Source organism: Rhipicephalus microplus, unplaced genomic scaffold (assembly GCF_043290135.1).
Source record: "Rhipicephalus microplus isolate Deutch F79 unplaced genomic scaffold, USDA_Rmic scaffold_52, whole genome shotgun sequence".
Classification (NCBI taxonomy): Eukaryota; Metazoa; Arthropoda; class Arachnida; order Ixodida; family Ixodidae; genus Rhipicephalus; species Rhipicephalus microplus.
Genome location: NW_027464625.1, coordinates 1,975,771 through 1,999,217, shown reverse-complemented (window position 1 = coordinate 1,999,217; position 23,447 = coordinate 1,975,771). Strand labels below are relative to the sequence as shown.

The 23,447-nt window shown below is 41.8% G+C and overlaps 1 protein-coding gene and 1 pseudogene across 3 annotated transcripts in view; one reads left to right on the top strand and one right to left on the bottom strand.

The window, feature by feature from the left end:
- Window positions 1–2,058: 2,058 nt before the first annotated feature.
- LOC119187154 (uncharacterized) overlaps window positions 2,059–23,447 on the bottom strand; it is a 39,142-nt gene continuing 17,753 nt past the window's right edge. For 2 of the 3 annotated variants that reach the window (XM_075884887.1, XM_037435387.2), the window contains 5 exons: window positions 22,927–22,992; window positions 19,639–19,838; window positions 15,440–15,599; window positions 5,030–5,131; window positions 2,059–2,225 (listed from right to left, as the gene is read on the bottom strand). In XM_075884887.1, coding sequence (XP_075741002.1) covers window positions 2,197–2,225; window positions 5,030–5,131; window positions 15,440–15,599; window positions 19,639–19,838; window positions 22,927–22,992 — 557 coding nt within the window. In that variant the 3' untranslated portion in view covers window positions 2,059–2,196. Of the gene's footprint in view, window positions 2,226–3,265; window positions 3,373–5,029; window positions 5,132–15,439; window positions 15,600–19,638; window positions 19,839–22,926; window positions 22,993–23,447 lie in introns of all 3 variants that reach the window. The other variant, XR_012889324.1, reaches the window with a different exon arrangement.
- On the top strand, window positions 12,324–15,409 carry LOC142788295 (uncharacterized; annotated as a pseudogene).

Sequence of the window (23,447 nt, the reverse complement as noted above, 5' to 3'; positions counted from 1 at the left end):
AAAGCACTTCTGAACAAAGATCCATGAATAAAGTATATAAAAGAAAAGGTGTCAACGCGTTCCCACTGTTCATGCGTTCTTCTGTGAACACGAAACATGGAAAATGAGATCACGATATCCAGTAGAAGTCGTGACAGACACTCTGGCGGCACGCGTGCAGGTATTAATGAAATTACCTTATTTAGGTGCCACACAACTCTTCAAACGAGCTGTCAGCAGCGTTCCTGGAACGGACAACGTCCGCCGATTAATCGCCGCCGCAGCTTCACGCTACCGATTGAACTACACACGTCACAAGCCCCTGCGGAGGGCGCGTTTTGCCATTAGGCGAACTGACAACAGAAGTTGCGTCGGCACCAAACATAGCATTGCACATTACTAATAGGACGCATGCGCGACCGCTGTTTATTTAGCTAATTAATTCTAGGTACACGTGATTGTGACCAAAGTTTGGTGACCCCAAAAACAAGGTGCACATGTTTTGACACGCCAGCGTGGCTATTGCCGATGATAGAGGCTCCCAAATTCGCCTTAGGCGCAGTTTGGCGCAATTTTCATTGATAATTTTAAGATGGCACAATAAATGTGATTTGGCGTATACTTTGGCACAGGAGTGGAATCACTGTGATGATCACAAAGTAATCGAATGTTTTTCACCTAGAGTTATTGCAGAACGGAAAGATTTTCACTGCCGGAATGGTGGCTATACAGACTTTGGCTCAGTGGTGCACATCTGCTTTGGATCACCGAGAGCAACATACATCAATTTACTTTCATACTTTGCGGGGGTGGATGTGCTTGTGCAGGGTCTTTTTGGAGGCACCACAGGTTAGCTTTATTCAGGCAAGTTATGTACACGAAATATTATCAGAAAGCTACAATGAAAAGGCATCTTTCCCGGGACTCGAAAAGAAAATTAGTGCAATCATTCGCCTACCATCCAGGCGCACAATATATGCTTTTATGCCTGCAATTACTCCAGCTCGAATTCTCAAAGTGCGACACCCAGTATTGAGACATGCAGTACAAATGTATCAGTCTTTCTTAATTTGAGCAAGCAACGCACTCAGCGAAACAAACTGATTAGCATAAATGCAGCGCATGCATATTCGATTATTGCACTAGAGATATGGAGTGATAATACACCTAAATGGAACATATGAAAACATAATTTTCGTCCTATTCCGAATTACAGGCTTACTCGAGCAAGTCCTGCATCAACAACTGCTAAATTAAATGATAGCTAATTGATGCACATGCACAGATTACATTGAAGCCCTTGTTCAGTCAGCTATGATATAAACATGCAAAGGATACTCCTTGCACTATATGACATTCATATGGTGTTTATTTAGTGATTATTTTTTTTCCTGGGACAGTTTCCAACGTGGCTCTGTGGTAGGACACCTGCTTGCCATGCAGACGGCCAAGGTTCAACTGTCACATGAACTGAGGTATTTATTATTTATTCTCCTTGCATTTCTCTTAATTTGTCTGTCATGGATGAGTTGATGATCTTTCACTCATAACCAGAGACACCAGCATCAGATTTTCTGCGAAACAAGCTATCGTGCTGGTAAACTGGGACAAAAAAAAAAAGGCCAGAAAAATAGAGGAGAGCAAAGAAAAGAGAAAAATAAACAGAAACAAAGAGGGCCATCGAACTCTGTACTTCTCTGAGACTTGGCATCACTAGTCCGATTTTTTTTTTTGGCTTCAGTTTAATACATGAAAACTCATTTATAAGGGACACTGATGCAGCAGACAACTGGGTATAATAGACACCAGTGTGCCCACATTAAAAAAGGGGTTGATAAGAAAATGCATAGATGTTACCCTGCTTTTAAGAGAGGTCTCATATAAAAGACAAAGCTGTTCATCGCATGTCTCTTATAAAGAGGTTCAACCGTATGACACACTGGTCTTTTGCCTGCAGCATTTGGACATGTACATACACATGTGAGCCACGTTTCATACCCCTGAATCTAGGGGTGTAGCCAGGGTGCAGCACATCGGTGTTTGTAAAACGTATGCAAAGAAAAAATTTACACAGCAAACTGATCACACCCATTGTGAAGATATATTGTGAAAGATGCAGCAGCCCTTGATGGTTGGAAACAAAATGTAAATAAATAAATGCTTATGTTCTGCAGATCTTCTCCAACGTGGGTCGAAGAAAAGATACTGTGTGCGGGGCTAGTATTCTTGCAGCGATCTTTTAGTCTCTGAAAAAAGGCAGAATTATTGAAAAACACCATGAATTAGGGCATTTAATGTTGCCGACACTTGTCCACAAAGCTCATAGGCCAATAGCTACATATAAAGTGAGTATTCTACACTATGCGCTACAGCTAACATACCTAATCTCTGCCTCACAACAGTATAAATAACGTTGATAGATGAAAAACTTGGCATCACACACCTTATTTTTGACATCCTGCATAATCTTTCCAAAGAAAACAAGTCTCCATTAACTTTATCAGACAATGTATATGAAAGACTAGAAATGACACATAGCAACTGCTAAGCTACATAAAGCGGTTAGCTAGGCTAGTTATGTACTTCCAGCATTTGACAGAAATAAAAAAAAGAGTGCAGAGAAAAGGAGACTAAAGAACGTTTATCTCCAGCTGATTTTATTAGACAGAAATATGTAGTTTTCATGCTTACCGATCACTCACCAACAGATGCCAGAACAACAACAGTTGTGTGGCACATGCATGTTGCCAGTTATAAGAAATTCAAAGGGAACATGTTTCCAAAAACATAAGCTGTTTCTTTTTGGTGACAATGTGATGCAGGCTGTGCTTGCACAATTTTCATTTTCTTTATTCGTGCAAACAATTTTTAACCTTATATCTGCACAGAACAAGTGTGCTGTAAAAAAATTAGTGCAACAGGATAATCTGAAATGGTTAGCTGAGTGCCCGGCACCTAACTAGGTCCAGACCTACAAGCGGAGCGCTGCTAAACTGTCTCTAATGCAAGTTCTGGTCTCGCTGATTTAGCATTTTTCCCAACAGAGCTAAGGGAATCTTGCGTTGTGCATGTTTGCATGGAGAAGCGTGCTTTGGGCTCACAGGTACTGAATAACCAGCATGCAAGAAAACAATTGTTCTTTAAAAAAAACTTATCACTTATCTCTGATGAAGGGCACCTTGCATGTACCACTATTCTCATTCCAGCACTTGTTGGCATAACATCAGTCAGTATAAAACCTCTTCCTTCTGTGTGATGAAATCAGTTGAAAGCCATCAATTCTCACCGGTTCTTAATCTCCATTCCTCTCTTTTTTTCCTCTTGTTTCTGTGAAGTGCTAATAGTGTACAGATGTTTATCTACATTTTAAGCTTCTCTACGCTGAAAAGGGTCCTGAAAAAGATAAAATTGGTTCCTGCACGAAGGTGGTGTGTATGCCTTTATGAAAACCTCATTATAAAAAGTCCTGCACTGCATACCTTGCAATATTTTAACAATGTACTTAAACAAATTAACTTATATTTTCTAAACATAATCAGCATTGTTGAGAGTGCAAACTTTACGGAAAGTAACCAACATTGAACACAAAATTCTTACTCTGTAGAGCTTCCTTGCTTTGCAAATATTGTTACCTTTCCTGTATCTATTCCACATTAAGAACTCAACGAAATAAACTTCAGCTTAATTATCTCTTTAGATATAGGAAGGTTTAAGATACAATACACTTTTCATAACTCAAATTTTTTCATTAGTTCAAACTTTTAATTTTTGCGTGAAGTGTTATGTTTTCAGCATATTTATAGCCATTTATCTCAAACTGCTCCTGTGCATGAATTCAGTAAAGCTGTAAATATCACTTTTCCATGCCAGACATCTGCTGCTGCTTGTGTCACTATTGCTGAACATTTGTGCTTTGATGTCCCCAACACTCGCAAATAAACCGACTGACTGCCCACAAAGTGGCCAAACTACCCAAAAGGCAGGCACCAACACTCGCATCAGGACTGAGAAAACAAAGAACAAGACAAGGTAGCCAGGCTATGGTTTATAAATGCCAAACGCTTCCTGGATCACTTTCACCACGGTACACTAGTAACTTGGAAATCTTGGGATGCGAGCTCGGTGTACGGATCTATAGATAGAAACACAGCGCTAATTTAAACACGGACAAAGAAACATCACACCGCCCATCCTTACGTAATGTTTCGTTGCCAGTGTTGGAGCACTGACACAAAAATTTGAAATCTCATTCCCCCCCACAAGCTGCAATAGGTAGCTTATGAACAACTTATCACAGCCGGAAACATCGTTTGCACGAGTGTACGAGGCTTATTTCTTTAAAGAAGTTTTTAGAGAACCAAGTCGCAGTTTCGGTTTCAAAGAGCACTGAGCTGGGCAGGGGCAGTTTTGTTGACTTGGTAAACACAGCTGGCCACGTGACCATGTGATGTGAACGGCACGTGAGAAAGCGAGCACCATACTGACCAGCTGACACTAATTTGTGGTGTAGCTTTGATTATGCTGACACTACACTGATGTCTGTGTCGTGAGGTGCTCTGCATTTCGCCATATGTTGCTACCTGTCCTAGGCTATACAGAGCCTAATGGTATTTCGTAGATGATCCAATATTTCGTATTATGTCTTCACAAAAATCTATCTCACTCATTATCTCCATCTCAAAATGGTGAGTGGTTCTTTAAAATATACACACACAAAAATTGTACCAAGGTTAAAAGGGTCTACCTGTCACAGGTAATAGAACATTTTGTCTTTTAATTGCACAAACATACACGTGCTGTATAATAAAGAGTAATAATATGATTGCAAACATCTAAAAACATTAGTGATAGCCATTCGGAGCACTCAATGTAATCCCTGCAACCTTGAGAATCAATAAACGGCAGAGCACGAGTTACCATGTCAGTCATTGCTCCAATCATATTTATGAGAAGTTCTCATAATTTAAACAAAAGCCAGAGGTTCCCTGGAGTTTGAATTATTTCGAGCCAACTGTATTGTTAAACAGAGCAGTTTTGTTTTACAAATTACCTTTCTGCTGCCTTGCAGGTGCATGCCGAAGCCAACTCTGGACGGCCTCTTGCACATCATGATCTGTTGCATTTTTAAACTTCCTATTCATTCGCACGGCACCTAAAAAAAAAGCCACAGTTGCAAATACGTACTTATTGTATACCATTAGGATAAACACACCACACTGCTAAATAGACTGGCACATGCCGAAATATTATTTCTAACCCTCAAACAATAAACTAGACCAAAAGATGCTTGTGTATACACATAGACAACTTTCTGTGACTATGAAGCCAATGTTACGAACAGGGAGTGCTAGTGCACATGCCCCAATATATATAGTTCAAAGTTTAACCCTTTGCAGACTCATTTATAGTTATGACGCAGTGTTATAAAAAACAGCTGTGGTATATCGATATAAACAGCAAAGATATAGCATAGAACAAACTTCATCAAAATCAAGCCAGTAGCTTACAGGAAAAGAAAAAAGTGGGACACATATGTCCCATTGACTTGTGAGAGTGTTTTTGAGAAAGAAAAACTGTCCCACTGCCTCATGAAGGCATCCTGTTGCGATTGCATCAACAGGTATTTGGTATGAAACGGCAGGTGTAAATGGCACAGAGTACCTTTTAAGTTGTGAAGAGGAAAGTTGTGCCTCTTGTGAACTTTCATAGCACTCTTCTATTCCTGTAAAGCTTGCTTTTCCACATGCACCAACTATTCTTTTAGGTGTGAAGCAGCTCTTTGACTAGCATGTATAACGCTGTCCATCCGTGTCTCCTGCCAACGTGCCCTACAGCGCTCCCCTCGACGCAGTTGGTGGGACGATGCCAAATAGGTCAAGTCGCAGCTGCGTATTGATGCCCCTCTTTCCCTCACTCGCAGCAGCTACTGGCTTCTTCCCCAGCTCGCAACACACTTCTCAGTCACTTCACCCTCTCCACCGCCCGCAACACTCAACCGCACAATTGAGGGAAAACACAAGACTGATTTAGTCATGCATCCGCAGCAGCTGTACGAATGATGCCCCTCTTTCCCTCACTCGCAGCAGCTACTGGCTCCTTCCCCAGCTCGCAACACACTTCTCAGTCACTTCACCCTCTCCACCGCCCGCAACACTCAACCGCACAATTGAGGGAAAACACAAGACTGATTTAGTCATGCATCCGCAGCAGCTGTACGAATGCGGTCTGCCATTGCAAATGGCTAGAAGGCTGTGTCTGTACGGCTGCTGCAGACGCGCGACTAAACCTGTCTACTCTGCACATCGAGTGAAAACACTCTTACAGCTCGTTTATCTGCGATGAATTTTACATGAAACCCAACCCACCTCCTGTGTTTTTGCGTCACAAACAAACGTTCACTTGAGTAAACGCTACACCGATTTTCACTTCAAACCTTTCTTCCAGCACCCGCGTCGATGCCCGTTTCAACTGCGTCAACGCCAAGCACACCACTGCTGCTTTGCATCTCATCAGGGTTCTCTTTGGGGAGATAGTTCAAAATTTGTTTGCTTAAATGGCTGTTTTGGCTGTCCTCCCCAATTACGTGCCTACTTTTCAAGCGGTATATCACATAAAGAAAGATATTTCCACACACTAATAGCCGAATTTGTAATGAGTGGGGCAATTTTGCAAGAGATAGTTTGAATGCATTTATCAGTCGAGTTACAATACAAATTAACAAAAACACGTGATGATTGGAAGCTAAAATGACCTCTCAAGAAAACAAAAAAAAAAAAAACAGGAAATTATCCAGCATTTTTATATATCTACCGATATGAAGAAAATTCAGAAGCTATCACAAAAAATTGACCCAACGTCAGTGCCATTGTGACAGTACTTTCGCCATTTGAAAGCATGGTAAAAAAAATGTTGAAAGCATGGTAAAAAAATTAAAGTATGGTAAAAAAAAAGGGCAAGATATGAGTGACTTGGCACTACGCTAAGTGCTATAAGTGATGTGATTCAAAGTTCTTTCTGCAGACGGCTGTATGTCCTACAGTCGCACTGAGGGCTACAATAATGTTCTGTGTTACAATAATTCGAAGTCTTAAACACTGTTCTTATATTTGGAATTTATGTAAATGACAAATTTCAATGCCAGCCTTCGGAAAGCAGAAAATTTGACTTTTTTAATTGGCAGTTTCTCAAAAATATTTCCTTAAATGTCACTGCAAATTTTTACGGAATCTTCGCAGCACAAAAGGTATCCATTTCCCATGGTGTGCAGTCTCCTTGCAGTGGCTCATACTTATGAATAAATAAAATGCACTAGCACGACAGGGCAAGAAAAGGCATGAGCATTTACTCACTCCTGAGGACTACAGTCGATCCCGGATATACCAAACACGAAGGTCATCCTAGATTAGTTCGATATATCGATAATTTGAAATACAAAAATGCATATTTAAGGCCTAAATTAAAGCCTTTAAGGCCTCGGAAATCATTAGACACGCTAACGTAACAATTCGCCCACAGTATAATGAAGAACATGGTAGCTGCAAATTACCGCACTTTATTTAACATGAAAATAGACCATAAACTTGTTTCGCTTCTTGCGTGTCAAGTTCAGGTCATTCTCCATATCACTGAAGCTTTTCAAGTAAGCGAATTCAGCTCCTTTAGTCTCAATAGCATTGATTGACGCAGAACGTTGATGCAAGCTTAGTAGCGCGGCAAAAGGATGGTTTGCGGCGACAGCGATGGCATATTCATAACCGCACGGGTACAGTTCCGCAGCTGTGACAACAGCAGCCACAATCTCAGCATCGATGCAGTCAGAAACAGCTACGTTGCCATCTGCAAAGTCGCTGACTGTCCGAGGTGGTGTCTGGGAATGCTGATTAATCACAGAATTCACCGAGGCACGGAATGCCAGTGGTCATGACGCATCCGAAGTTGTTATCAGGGCCACAAGGAAAGTTTACCACGGTGCACGACTGCCAGTGGCTTCCAGGCCAGTGTGGCATTGACGGCAATGAACATGCCGATAATTCTGCCACGAATGCTCATGAAAGTGGCATGCAGGAGTTCATTCCACTATCAAGAAGCGATGCAGCATTCAAGATCTGCTTGCTAGCACGTGATATACCACACTTATTGTGGAGCACGACCTGTTCTCTGCATACCCGTCTACGCCTTTTAGATCACTTCAACTTCGAATGCCATCCGGACTATCCCGATCCAAAACAGCCGTCCTCTGCAGCTTGTGGCTTGAAGTGGCATTCACAAAAAGTTTTGCTTAGCGGATCGGGATGACTGACAGTGTTACGTGTGATCACTGCGGCATTGAGGAAACCATTGCCCACGTGCTTTGTGGCTGCCCTCAATATAGCTCCCAAAGACAGCAGCTTTTGGCAACGTTAGCATGGCTCGACGACTGGTCACTTTCGGAGCAGTCAGTTTTGGAGTACCGGAACAATCGACCATCCAGCCAGAAAGCGACGAAGACGCTCCTGAAGTTTTTTTGCGGTCAACCGGACTCGCTAAATGACTGTGACATTCCCGTGCTTGAGTGTGTGCGCATCTTATATTTTTTTTTCTTTAACCATTCCTTCCCTTCCTTTTTTTTCACCTTACCTTTTCATGCCCATTTTCCTTTTCCCAGTACAGGGTAGCAAACCGGAAATTTCTTTCTGGTTAACCTCCCTGCATTTCACTCAACCTTACTCTCTCTCTCTCTACCACGGTGCTTTACATGACGTCGCTCTAAGCACCAGGGATAATTTTAATCGCTACGTGCGGGTCAAGGCTCAGTTCAACTCCCGAATGAGGATTAATAAGGAACGAGGCAAGAAAGCGCAAAATACATTGAGTTTCTACAGTCGTCATGCTGGCGATATCAATGTCACTTGTGCCTTTGTAGCTGGCTGCCACTGCTTTCAGCTGCTTTGATGCGAAAAGCTAGAAAGAACGTGGCCTCCGAGATGTGCCCTTTAAAACCGACAACACCAAAAATACGTCACAAGTTTGCACATCCCGAAGGCCATGCTTTTCAGGCTCGTGTGCCATTGTGCACTAACAAACAAGGAAGGGAATGCGAACATTGCAATGAGATTGCCGAGTCACTTCGCATTCTCATTATGGTGTCCTCAGCAATCAATCTGTTTTGAAAAAACACTATGCCCGCGCGTTGAAACCTGCAGATCGCGCATCAGACATACTGATGCACTCACAAACGGGGCACAACGCACCAAATCAGCGTTATAGAATAATACCGCATTTTCGTTACCTGCGCACGCAAGGGGCCCAGAACTTGTTAGAATGCAGCAGAAAACCGATCAATATTTGCTAAGAAAAATGCACTTTTTGAGCTTAGACACGGCACAGCGTTTGATATAGCGAATGTCCCGCTGCGCAAGAGCTCGAAATATGGGCGCACAGATCCCATACTTTTACATGGAAAATTCAAGGGGATTTCCTAATTGCTCTTTAGAGACAATAATTCTATATAAGCAAGTTTGGTATATCTGGGATTGACTGTATTGCACCATAAGAAAACATGTACTCAAACCAAGTCTTCGCGTATTAACTGCACATGCGCATCATTAGTCAGACCTTACATAAAAAGACAGAGGCATGGGTCACCCTCCAACTATCTCCTTTCTAGAGCAGTGTCACTTTTTTTGGCAGATATGACCAAGTATTGGTGAGAGATGTAAAAGAGTGCCCTAGTGTTAACAAGGAAAGCTCATGTGTCATATCGTGATGTGTGAACAAAATGTTTGTCACAGCAAACCACCTTTTGCATCAGCACTCGGCACAGTGCATGGCTAAGTGTGTTAGTAGTCTTCCCTGCAAAGACCGGTGCTCCCTCAGGCACATCTTGACACATCGATCTGTCTGGCCACAGGACAGAGGCATCCCGTACATGGCACAATCCAAATTTGTGTTCCACTAAGGTTGCACGGCAGGCTTGTTGGTTATCCATAGCACGAGATTTAGCGCATCCAGGAAGGGACGGAGAAGAGACTTAACACATACACAGCAGTATATCCCAGTTACTGAATTCGGGAAGTTTGCTTCTAAACATAGAACCTAGTCTACTTAGCTTATTTAGCTTACTACTAGCAAAAAAAAAAAAAAAAAAACACCTTCAGCACAATTGTTGAGCCGTTTTCTCCAGCCAATGCGGCAGCATCTGCAGATATGGCATAACTGCCACTCTTGGTTTTAATCGAGACTCTGGCTGCAAACATCAAGGCCTTTTACTAGCTTAAAAAAGACGCATGGTCAGACAGCTTGAACACCAAAACAGAAAAGCCAAACAGGAAAGTTTATAATAATCTACTTGCTCATTATATCTGCATCGAGTGAAACGTTGGTAAGACCTATTGATGACCGATTTCAGACATGGCAAAGCTATTCCATTCTTTACTATATAGCTTTAAGTGCAAGGAATGGTAGCTGAACAGTGGCTTGGTAGACCAAGGTGTGTACATACATCTAGCAGACACGCTGGAAGGAGAAATACAGCGATAGGTTGAGAAATCTTAAGGTGTTTTCAACAAGCATTTTATAGGTGAAAATCAAACCACCATTTTTTGCAGTAAACAATTCGATTTGTATGTTGCTCACCAGCACTAAAAAATAATCTACATACCAAAACATTCTTATGGCTATGTCTTGCAAATTGATTAACAAGACATGGCCATATTCGTACCAAGACAAAGCAAGGTCCACGTTGACCTTGCTAAAAAAAAATAATGCTCAGTACAGGGGCAACTGTCGACCTTAAGCACACTCACGACCTTTGTACGAAGATTTCTTTGAATTCGGCTAAGGTGTTGCTCAGGTGGAAGCTCGACAGTTAAGCTGCGGAAAGCAAAAAGACCTCTACTGTGGTTTCACAGGCATTCATAAACGCCCGCTGATCGCTATCGCGGCAAACAGTACTTACATTTTTGGAAGTACTGCTCGTGCGCGTGCCTTCACAACTGCGCCATTGCTATCTATTGATCGCATTGACGCAGTTTTGTCATTTTGTCCGCAGCATTAGTTCGAGTCGATGCGCGGTCGATGGGCGTGTACTTTTGTAGTCACCCATTATTATGTCGACACTACCGCATTTGTGTTCGCAGCGGTTGTGGCAGAATGTAGTTACGCTTCGTCTCGGTGTGCACTGGCCGCTTGTGCGCCTTTATGACACCGTGGTTGTCATTCAAGATCGCAGGGCTAGTGAGGAAGAGTGGTAGTCTTGTTTTGAGTGCTGTGTTGAAAACATGGCAGGAGTTCTTGAATGATTCAACTGCGGCACGCACGTGAACCAAACCCACTGGCAGCATCATGGTGGATGGGCAATCTGTCACCGAGCATCTGACAAAATATAGGGATGTGCGTGTGGAGGCAGAAAACGTGTTTCCGATGAAGACACTGGTCTTGCGATGCGACTGCACCACTCGGGAAGGCACGAGCCAACAAGAAACAGCCAAGTTCGTAGCAGAATTTCGTGGCAAGCCTAGGCAACTACCTTTTCCTTACTTGGTAGTACTCATGAAAACTATGTTGAAGTGAAAGTATCTAGGAAAAGTATTCGTTGTAGCGGGACATTTTACACATTGCTTTCTAGAGGCAGCTGATGAGGAATTGAAAATTATTCGTTGTGGTGAAAACTTCGTTGTAGCGGGGGGTGCTTCTCCATGTCACAAAAATTATGATGAACCATAATGTAGTGGGTACCTTGTAGTGTACTTGTAATAGTTGCTCCATGAATGAGTTTACCACTGGCTCTAGAAAGGCTGCTCTTCAAGCTTTTGTGTGCCTGTGCCGAGTCTTCCATGCATGCCTGACATTTTTCTTGATGCAACAAAGCTTTCAGTTGCGAGTAAGTACACGTGTAGTGCCGCTTCTTGTCCCTGACGCGCTAGTGCTTTTAATACTCAAGTATGAACCAGTAGCGACTGTGTCACCTTTAGTTTTGTTTCAATGGCTCCTCAAATTTGTCCTTTCTTCCAACCAAGGAGAACTTGAATAGATCTCACCAATAAGTTGTCCAAGCAAGAAATACAAATGTTGTGAATTATCTACGTTGATGTCAAAAGCAACAATGAGAAATTTTCTGTCCTTTAACAGGTTATTCACTCTTAGTATGAACACTGCAGCATGACTCCACCCTGGAAAGCACCAGCATATATATGTTGCAACACACATCTATGTTGCAACAAAAACATATATGTTGTAACAAAAATTATCCTCCTAGCATCATTAGTTTGCGAGTTACAGCAAGTTTTCTATACCTTATGGTCCTATAGCAAAACCGAAACCACATTTTCAACTGTGGTTTCGGTTTCGAAAAATTGCTTTCAAAGGCAAGTGTTGTTTCGTCTATAATAATGCTACATGCATTTTATTAAGACTGTTATATAAGATGATGTCATTAAATACAACTTTGTGTTTAAAAGTCTTCGTTAATCTCTAACAACAGCCACAAGGGGGACGCACAATGCTAATTGGAATTTTTGTTGTTTGCCTTGGTCAGGCTACGTCAGGCTTCATTCTGCATTTTTTCCACGTGTCAACACTACTAGGGCTGTATCCTTAGGCCACCTGGACCATATTAGGACCAGCATGGGCAAGTGCAAAACACAGAAGACGAGGAAGCGCAAGTTTGCTGGAAATCGCTACACCACGACGAGGCTGCTTACTGACACAGACGCCGGTATTTCGGTGACCGCGAAGAAGCTTGGGGACATAAACAAGGCGTACCAGGCTCCACTAGAGAATTCTGCGCTCCAAGAGAACAGGATAATGGACATTGGTATTCTTTCTTCCGTGTTTTCATCGCTGGCATGTTTCGAATGCATGAACACAACACTGAAGCTCGAGGAACGCTCTCACCAAGGGATATGCTCGGCTTGTGCGATCGGGTGTACCGACTGTGGGTTCAAGTGCCCATTTCATACGTCGAGAAAGGTGGGTCGTCCCAATGAGAACGATTTACGTTTGGTTTGCAGCGATGCGCCAGTTAGGGAAAGGGCAGGCTGGTGCGAAAACTCTTTCCAAAGTGATGAACATGCCTGCTCCTCCACGTCACTCTGCCTACGACAAATTGTCATCTTGGCTTTCTGCAGCGGCAGGAGAAGTGGCGTCGAAGTCGATGACTGATGCTGCTGTGGAAGTTCATCGTGTTGCGGGGAGTGCCGAGTGTGGCGTTTCAAGTGATGGCACGTAGCAGAAGCGTGGCCATTCATCTTTGAACGGTTGTGTATCTGTGATTTCTGTTGACACGGAAAAGGTTATTGATGTTGAGGCCCTTTTTAGTTTGTGTAAGTTTTGTAAAACCAAAAGCAAGTTGAGGCAAGATAGTGCTTCGTACCAGGAATGGAAGGCAAACCACACTTCCTGTCAAGCAAACCATGAAGGAAGTGCTGGCAGTATGGAGACGGTTGATCTATACCGAATATTTGAAAGGTCGAAAGGCAAAAGAGATTTGAAGTACCTGCAGTACTACGGCAATGGTGATTCCAAGAGCTATGCCACTGTCAAAGACATGTATGGAAAGGACAGTGTGCAAAAGCTGGAATGTATTGGGCATGTCCAGAAGCGTGTTGGCTGCCGCCTCAGAAAACTGAAGAATACAGTGCGTGGACTCGGTGGTAAGGCAAAGCTCACTGATGTCCTCATCGACCGCCTGCAAAACTACTATGGCATTGCTATAAGGGCTAATGTGGGGAACCTTTCTGCAATGAAAAAAGCTACCCTTGCCAGCCTTTTTCATTGAAGCTCTACCGACAAGCAGCCGAAACATGGCCTGTGTCCACTTAGACCGAAAAGCTGGTGCGGATACCAAAGGGTCGAAGCACTCGGCCAAGGGAAATATGTACACAAAGGAGAACTTCCAAATGATGTGCTCAACAAAGTTAAAACTGTCTACAGTGATCTGTGCTCTGATGAACTTCTAATAAAGTGCCTTCATGGAAAGACTCAAAATTCTAATGAGTGTTTCAATGGTCTAATATCGCAGCGGGCACCCAAAGAGGTCTACGTAAGCTTGCCTACAGCAATGTTTGCCTTGCATGATGCTGTGGCAAACTTTAATAATGACAGTGTAAGCACCCTAGATATCCTGAGGCAAGCTGGCATAGAACCAGGGTACCACACGACTAAAGCTTGCATCGCCAGGGATCACCTGCGCATGCAGAATGCTAAACGCAAGTCAGTGGATCGGACAAAACAGGCCAGGAAGAAAAGACGAGCAGCCACCCGAACAAAAGGAGACAATAATGCTTCGGCAGAAGGGCCCAGCTATGAATCGGGTGCATTTTAGGCCTGCGTGAAAAGATTGCGACCCTTTTTACAAGCTCGGAAATCTTTGTTTACGTTTTTCTGAAAATAACAATTTGCGCCAAATGTTGTGACGCAAACTTTAATAACGTATTTCCTTGCGTATACTTTGAACTGAAATTTTGTACAATGATCTACAACATATGTATCTGTGCAGTGAACTAGAATAAAAGAAATCCATCAAACGTTTTTCAGTTCACAGCTGAATTCTCCAACAGGTTCAGTCTCAATTGGCTCTTCTTCCCCGTTTTTTTGTTTTGTTTTTTTAGAAATTACTTCCTTGATATTCACTGCATAATATTTATTCTAGTTCACTGCATAGCTCCAGCCATTAGTTACACAAATGTCAAAGCTTTACTGAATAAAGCCACCCATTAGGCACTTATCACAGCTGGCGTGGCTAGCACTTTTAATGCAAGTTTTGACAAAGATTACCTCCCAATAAATAAATATTCAATATTTTGCACTCTAAATAGCTGGGTAAATTAAATAAGACATGCTGGTTTTGAGAAAAAAGTTATTTCAACGCTGCCTGCCCTTAAAAAAATTTTTGTTTTTGAGTGGCCTACCACCTTAGTTACAAACGTAGGGCTATTGTGTGAAACTGTTTTGTAATAAAAGCACAATGCTCAGACAAAGCAAAAAATAATTGTAGAAGAAAACAGTACATTTTTAGGTATTTTTTACATATTTTTACACCATTTTGTAAAAATCGAACGGCCCTCACACACGAGAAAAATTTTTTTTGCTGCTTAAATTATTTTGGAAAAATACTGTAAACGATTGTTCGAATGTGTGTAATCTTTTAGTTTCTTAGAAAAAAGACGATGTAGGTTGAGTGCCACAATTGGGACAGTTGCTGTGGAATGACCCAAAGACCTACGCACAGGACGGCAGTTCCTCCAAGTGAACTGAAACGATGTTGAGCGAATGCGAACTACTCGCACACAGATACAAGAGCAACAGCTCCACCCCCATGGGCCATACGTTCCTATCATAGCCACGGAAAGTTGTCTGCGAGTATAGTAGATTTGGCTAAAGGTGCTATGTAGCACTCAGAATATGTCTTTACATATTGGCAGGAAAGAGAAGATTATGGTAATAAAGAGAAATAAACGTATGAGCACAGGACATTGCTTACTCGTAATGATGCCAGCCAGCTTCAGCTGACAAAATGGTGCTTTCCCCTTCTTCCCAAACCAGCTGAACTTTGCAGCGAGACTGTCGTGAATCAATTGCTTTAATATCCTGCGGACTATTGATGGCAAGTTGTGGCCACCATATTGGCCAAGCTGCAAGATCTACAAAGGAAAAAAAATGCAGTAACAGAAATGTCATTGTGTACTTTCATACAAAAATTATGACATTCGTTTCGAATGCAATTCAAGAACAGCAAGACACAATGAATCATGCAAGCACGACATTTCACATGCAAGTTGAAAAAACACATATTTTGAACTGGTTAGTAGGCACTAACCAAAAACATGAAAACATGACGGCAAAGAAAGCCAGGGAGGTACGTATATAGAGAAGTGTCCCTGCTGGTTTATTTGTGAGGATATGCATTCTTTATGCCGTGTTCTTTATTACACGCTAGAGATAATTCTTGTGAAATTCTTGTTCTTTGCGGGTGCGTTCTCTGGCAGTATCCAAATTGTGTAAACAGCGGAATCAAGGTCAATACGTATAGTCAATACAAATTTTAGTTGCTGGCATAATGTACCACATTAGCTGTCTGTATTAGGCATATTAAAGCATTGTGTGTAATTAAAATTTCGTTGACAAAAATAGAGTCTATGATTTGGTCTAGAACTGATCCACTTGGTGCTTTCCAGAATGGTAGGTCCACCAAGTTACTGTAAAGACATGCAGTCAATTTTGTGAATATTTTAACCATTATACATAAAAGAAATCCTACAAGACAAAACATCACTGAAAGCTCAAAGATTTATTACACTCTGTTTCAACATGATCAGAACCACAAAAAATTTTGTTCAGCTTGCAGCAAGTCGTGCAAAGCCAGCAAAGTTAGTGGGCACCTGGCTCGTCCTGATTTGCTTAGGCTTTAAACTCTTACCTGTCTCTTTCCCAGCCTTTGATATACCACACTGCACAACGCTACGCTTGCTCTCTACAGGGGTGGAAGCGGGCTTCAGTTTTTTAGAGCAGCTTTGGGAGCAGGAATAATGCGGTTTTGGAGCCGGTCTGGAGCATCCAAATTTAGTTTTGGAGCAGAAATTGGGCTAATATCGCAACTTGCCGCACTGGCCCACTAAATATTGATAAGAAAACATAAGGGTGGCTAACACTGATTAGAGGCTGCACGCCTCAGCTTCTCTTGTTAAATATCTTTGCAGAGAGCTTGGGCGACGATTGAGTGTGTGCCAGTTCATAATGGCGATCACTTTCTATCTAAGATTCATGGCAGACCTAGACTATGACGGCTCTGCTATTAACATTCAACTCACCAACACTCCCACACGCCATTACATTATGGAATAAGCTGCCAGACAACATAGCTTCATTGTCCAACCCTGACACATTCCACCACCAACTAATTGCTCATTTCCACTAAAGTCGTTCACAGTCCATTGATAAAAAGCACCACTTTTGTGTACATGTATACATGCACGCACACACGCACACACGCGCGCACACACACACACACACACACACACACACACACACACACACGTGTCAGCTGCCAGCTCGAAAAAGATCTGCTTTAAGCCAAGCATCTGCGATAGTGTTTGAAAGTGCACCCATTGAGGCTACATGATTTAACAAAGTGAGCGATGGAAGTGACTTTTTACTTATTTATACTTTGGAGCGGGAAAAGTACTGTTTTGGAGCAGAAAATATGTTAGTTTGGCGCAACTATTGGTGTAATCAGAAATCAGAGCCAATAATGCTGCAGCATTATTGGCTGTGATCTCAATTATGCGACAAGAACTGGCATACTTATCATATAGCTAATTTGGCTTTTTTCTTTTTTTTTTTAGCTAGACACTCACGCTAACGTGGTGAAATGTGAAATTGAGCAAGAATGCTTTTCTCTCGCACCGATTATCTACTGCTTGTTTGGCAATAGTTATGTGGGACTGCGGTGCTCAGTTTTGCTGGTTTGATTTTGTTTCTGCCACAATTACTAGTATTTTAAATATATAGCTCATTTCACGGCCCATTTTCGATAACAAGTCATATTTTTAATTGTTTGCTTTTTGAAATATACATTTACTGCTGTCTGTGAAATTTATTACACATTAAATATTAATATTTATTAGATGCTTCCATGATGCTTCGAACTCTGTGTGTTTAGCACATCGCATAGATGGTAGGACCGGCCGGTATGGTATGTAAGGCCAGGATGTTAACAGCCGGGTTGTTTTAATGTTCAGTACACGTTATTTTTGCACTGCTCCCTAGAGAGAACTAGGGAATTTCCTAGCCATATACAAATTTACTGTAAAAGGAAAATGAACTTTGCAGTGATAAAAGTAGTACTCCAAACAGTAATTCTTGTTAGTAATTGCTCCAATCCTGCTCCGGAATGGCACTGAGAGAATGAGAATGACGGACTTTTGCTGTTTGACCAGCTCATAAGTTTTAAAGAAGCTGAAAAGAATCTGTGTACTAGCATCCCAGTATGCTACTAGTGTGTAGCTTCACAGGGTTGTTCAGCTTACAAAGTAGAGTGGCTCCTCGTTTCTTAACAGGGAAGCTGTTTAAGCTATAGGTAACTTGTACTCTGTTGTGCTAAACTCATCAAATGGGTACGCCCCAAAGGAATTGGGCAAGCCTCACTACCGAGTAGAGCAGGTTACGAACGTGAAACGAAAACTACACTCAGTAAACTGGAGCACGTGAAACACACAAAAGAGAAAAAAAAAACAAAGAGAGAAAAACAGAGAGAAAGTGAGAGAACGGAAAGAAAAGGAAATTACAGATAAAAGACTTGAAAGATAAAAATACAGAAAATGAGAAATAAAGAAAACAAAAGATAACGAGAAGATAGAAAGAGGAAGCAAGGCTGTGCTTGATTTTTGACTGGCAAAACTGTCTAGGGGACACAATTTCTTTTTTGAGTCAGCGTTATCATCATCACCATTAAGATGCCACTAGGTCTTTATTTTTTCTTTACCAGTTGTTTTTTCAATGATGGCAGTGGTGTGTCGAGTGTTTTTGAGCCGTTGCTGTTCTGCGTTGTTGTTCTGTGCTGTTGCAGCTGCTCACAGTAGCACTTGACTGTTACGGTGTGCTCAGCTACTGACCCGAGACACACGGGTTCGAACACGGTAAGTGTTCGATGGAGGTGCAACGCTGGAGGATCGCATTCCGCAGGATGTCAGTGCACGCGAAAGAAGGCCGTGTCGTTAAATCCCACCAAAGAGACGAGACATTGCATGCGCCTTTTTGCGACTGGCATCGAGTTTTGTTTGACTAGTGCCATGGAGATAAGCTTCCCTCTAACTGTGTCGCATGCAACTGTTGGCGGCAGTGATTGCCAACGCGCTGATGATGTCATCGTGGCGCAAAAATACAAGCAAATCTTCTTGCTCCAAAGCACACCATGAAGCAGTGCATTATTAGATAATTTTTCAGGCTGCTCTTCATTTTCAAACAAACTTTATTTTCATATCTTCATTTTTTCTGATTGTTACATTTTTACAACTATTACTCCGTGCCCGCGAAGTCCGGAAAATCGATCAGCGGCTGTACTCGCGTATTGACGCAACGTCGCCTTCGGTGCATTATTGAGAAGCAATGCCATGAAGCCAACTTGCGCACTGAAATTCGTGTACAATCTCTACTTCGAGTTGAGCTCCAAATTTTCATTATATTTTGTGGAGAAAATACATTCACTCTGTGTGCAACCAATTACATCCGAGTTAGTGAAATTTCAACGCAAAAGATAATGCATGCGCTTGCCAGCACCAAAGGACGAGTAATAGTCATCAGATCTTCGAAACTTTTGTGGTCTATGCAACAAAATTCTGCAACAATGACTACGTGTGCTTGTTGTAGCAGAATCTGACTGTAGTCTGCTATAATAAAAAAGCTGTGCCCAGCTTTATATCCTTTTCCCCTTTATACTAACATGCTTTCCCGAATGTGTAATTTACCAGATTCCCGTTACCTGAGCTTGACCCTTGCACACAATCGAATACCGAAATTAAAGTTGTCTAAAAAGGGCGATCAGGTATATAATAATTCTTTTGTATGTTTTTTTTCTTTCTGAAAAGTCACCCTTCGCGTTACAATCATATTTGCATTACATTTGAGCAAATGAGATACAAACACATTAATACAAAAAGTAAATTTACTAAGCTGCAAAATTACCAGTTGGTCTTTCCTGCTGTGAGAAAGGTTTTCCTCAAAAATGTCCAGTTCCTCTTCCGTTTCAAGGGGTTTCAACAGCACAAGAGGATCTTCTTGCACAGTGTGCCCTAGTTTCTCCAGCAGGACTTTGAGCTGCTGTCCCTGCTGCTCAAGCTTGCTATGCACAATGCGCAAAAGATGCAGCACCTGTCTTTGAAAATCTGGGAGAAAACAAAACAATAACAAAAAAAACATTATTGCTAAATTTTTCAGCAAAAGATTCACAGAGTGCTGCCCATGCGTAATATAATTAGGACAAGAGCTGGGCGAAGATACTTCGAAATTGTGTCGCGATACGATACAAGATACTTGGGCAAAAAGCATTGGAAATACAGATACAAGATACTACCGCAAAAATTGTATGTGATATGGTACTTGCCAAATGTATCTAGAGATAATATGATACATTTGCAAATTTGTTGTTATAGACCCCTGTAATGTTGTAGTGAACGCTTATTTACAATAAAGTCTGCTTGAATGTTTTTAAATGTGGAAACTTTCATTTTATTGAAATGTTTGTTCGTATCTCAAAAGCTTTGTCCTTCTCGGTCAAAGTAAATTAGTTTACTTCCAAAGAACTTATTAGTGTCCAATAAAACATGCAGAAGCTGCCAGATGCATGAAAGGTGAACAATGTGAACGCCACAATTGAGTAAACACAGTGCAGCCGGGTGTGCATTCCTCTACAAAAAGTAAGTGCACTTGCTAGCCCTTTCCAACAACATAACTAATTTATATCTGAGTAAAGTACATAGTAGCCATCCACAGTGACGTACAAATCAGCAACGCTTCATTCTCATTATCAACAAGTGAGTTGAAGTGACCGACAACCAATCTTCAAGGTACCTGTTTAGCGCAATGTTTAGCGTATTGAGCAGGGTGTCTAATCACATAATGGTACGTAATTAAAAAAAACTCCATACGGCATTTATGATCAATATGTTGAGTCTGCAGCAATTATGAAGTTGTACATGCAAAACAAACCCTACAAATAGAATGAGGTTAGTGACAGCGGTTTGCGTTTCCGCGAGACAGTTTGTTGCTTATGTGTTGCAGCTTGGCATGTTCCACTAGTTGCCACAAGGGCTGCGCAGCTTCTCTGAGAGCCACTGTTTTTACCCCGCAAGCATCCCTGAATTGACTTGGGATGATTAATAATATACATACTCTAATTTTGAGCACTAAGTGTGGTACACATGAAAGCATCAAGTTGCTTAAACCGTAGTTACCAAAATAAAAGACTCCATAATCCCGCTCCCAAGGCTGTTCCGCTAGGCAGCGTGACAGAACGATTTCTTGAGAAAGGCACGAAGAGAAAGATGGAAGCTTGCAATGAGAAATTCGTAAACAGGCTGTGTGTACTGGAGCCAATGTTTCGACAAGTTGACTTGTTTTTTTTTTTTTTAAGAAAATCAGTTGCAGCCTTAAAAAAACAAAACAAGCTTACTTGTCTAAACATTGACTTCGGCACACACCCCTGTTTATGAATTTCTAATCATTTGCTAGTGACTTCAAAAAATGCAATTAAAAATATAAATCCTACTTGGATCGCAAAAAGTCTGCTTGAATCTGTCAGTAATCTTTTCATTTTCAACAGGATATAATAAGAAATTCCGGCTAGTTGCTGGTACCTTACATTCTTGTGAATGCCCTGCGGCCACGTACCCTGCGTTTAGAGCACCTATTTTTGTATACCTGTGCTATTGTTTGTTTTATGAGTTTATATCAGTGTATTCCCAGAAAAGATATTTAAAATATGCTTGCAATTGAATATGTTGCGTACATGTGCTTCTTTGTTACCCTCTTACCCAGTAATATGCACACCAATGGTACTTAAAGTGCATTTGTACAGGATAGTAATACAAATTTATTGTGATCCCCATGCGGGCCATTCCACTACGGATGACATATGATAGCATAGAAGGAACGAAAGCATTAAAAAACTGGGAAGAATTTAGGTAGCTCTGCAGGCCTCAAAACAAATAAAATGTTACAAAATAATACTGAGATAAAGCCATCCAAAACTTCCCAGCTTCAAACATACCATATTTGTTCAAATCTAGGCAGATAGTTTTATTCAAACTTCTTTGCATCAAACTCCAAGGCCAGCTTAGATTCGAGGAGTTTGAAAAACGCGCTATTTTTCATTGAGAAAAGTGGTGCACAACTAGTGCCACCTAGACAGCATTATAGTCGATAGTAGCCAAGCGAACACCTGGCTTGTGCACACACAGAGGAAGAAAAAGAAAAGAGGGAGCATTACGTCACACAGTCAGCCTAGGCAAGCCAACCCGTTTCGAAGCCAGGCGAGTCGGCCCAACACTTGACGTTTCGCGGCGAGATCCCGCAAGCAATGAGAAATCGGGGATGGCTCCCGGTAGATTTTAATCTAAACACGTTTGTTCAGCCCAGACTGGCCGGCTCACCCAGGAAGTTCAAAAACAGAACAGCACGGAAAGTGCTAAAACCTGCCGCAGGCTATAACGTTTTGATCACGTGTTACGCCGACATGGTGGGCTTCCCTTGGCCTCACTCGTGTGACCTAATGCTCCCTCCTTTCTCTTTCTTACTTCACGAGTACACACACGAGGCCGCCATTTTGATCTTTGTGGCAAGTGTTGAGGCGAACCGTTTGTCATTTCGAGTCGCGCTTCGAGTGATCTGCGTGTGGCGTAGCTCAGTGGCGTCATACAGGTGGTGTCATTATAGTGTCTCACATAAAAGAAAAGTTGTCCTAGCCGCAGAGTAGTAGTCCAACGTTCAAACCGGGCGGGACTTCGGAGTGGACGAAAAAAATGAGCATTGCTGAAGGGGCTGCAGCGTGAGACAACTCAGGAACTTTGATTGTGCGCTCCTTTAAGGCATATCCAATGTGCTCGATGGCACCGAGCATTGCACACTGTTTGAAGAAAGCGTGGGAAAAAAAAAAAAAAACGACAAAGAAACGTGCACAACAAGACCAGCGGCTGTATGTTTCTGGAATTATTTGCATCAAGAATTAACTGCTTCGTTTCATCTTCGTGTTCAATAAATGTTTTCTTTTTGAGAACGCTGTCTTCGCTCTTTCACTAGGCCTACATTCAAGATAAATTTTTTCCCCGGGCTTTGAACTTTTGGGGGACGGCTAAGATATCGAGTAAATATGGTATAATGCTCTTTTACTGAAGCAGAGAGTAAGGTACACTGGTTACAAATGTTGCAGATAATAAAGAACAAGTAGCACTACTGAAGACATTCAAGTGAACTCACCTGACAATGAATTGCAAACTAATGTTTTCCCGTTATGTGTTTCACAGTCATCTTCACTTGGCATGCCTGCAGTAAAGTGATGCTGTTAAACATGGATATAACGAATTTAACCAATTCTCACAAAAATTTGTTATAAAGACAATTTTGTTATATAAAAGTTCGGAACAAAAATTATGAAAATAAATGCACAAATTAAACAAAAGGGGCACTAAAGGAGGAGCTAACTCAAAACACTTATTTAGCGGTAAATAAACTACATTACAGTAAACCCTCGTAAACTTGAACTTGCATATCTAGAAGTCTCGGTTAAGCGGAAACTTTTTTTTCGCCATACATTAACTCCCCATAGGCACCATGTATTTGCCTCCTCTTATCTCGAAACGTTTTTCGAAGGGGACAGTGTTTATATCTCGAAATCTTGACCGGGAGGGAAGAAGGCAAAGTCCACTCCCAACAGCAAATGAGGGCGTTGTGCAATCGTTTAGCTCTTACTACACGTGCCGAAAACGATCGTGAAGGGT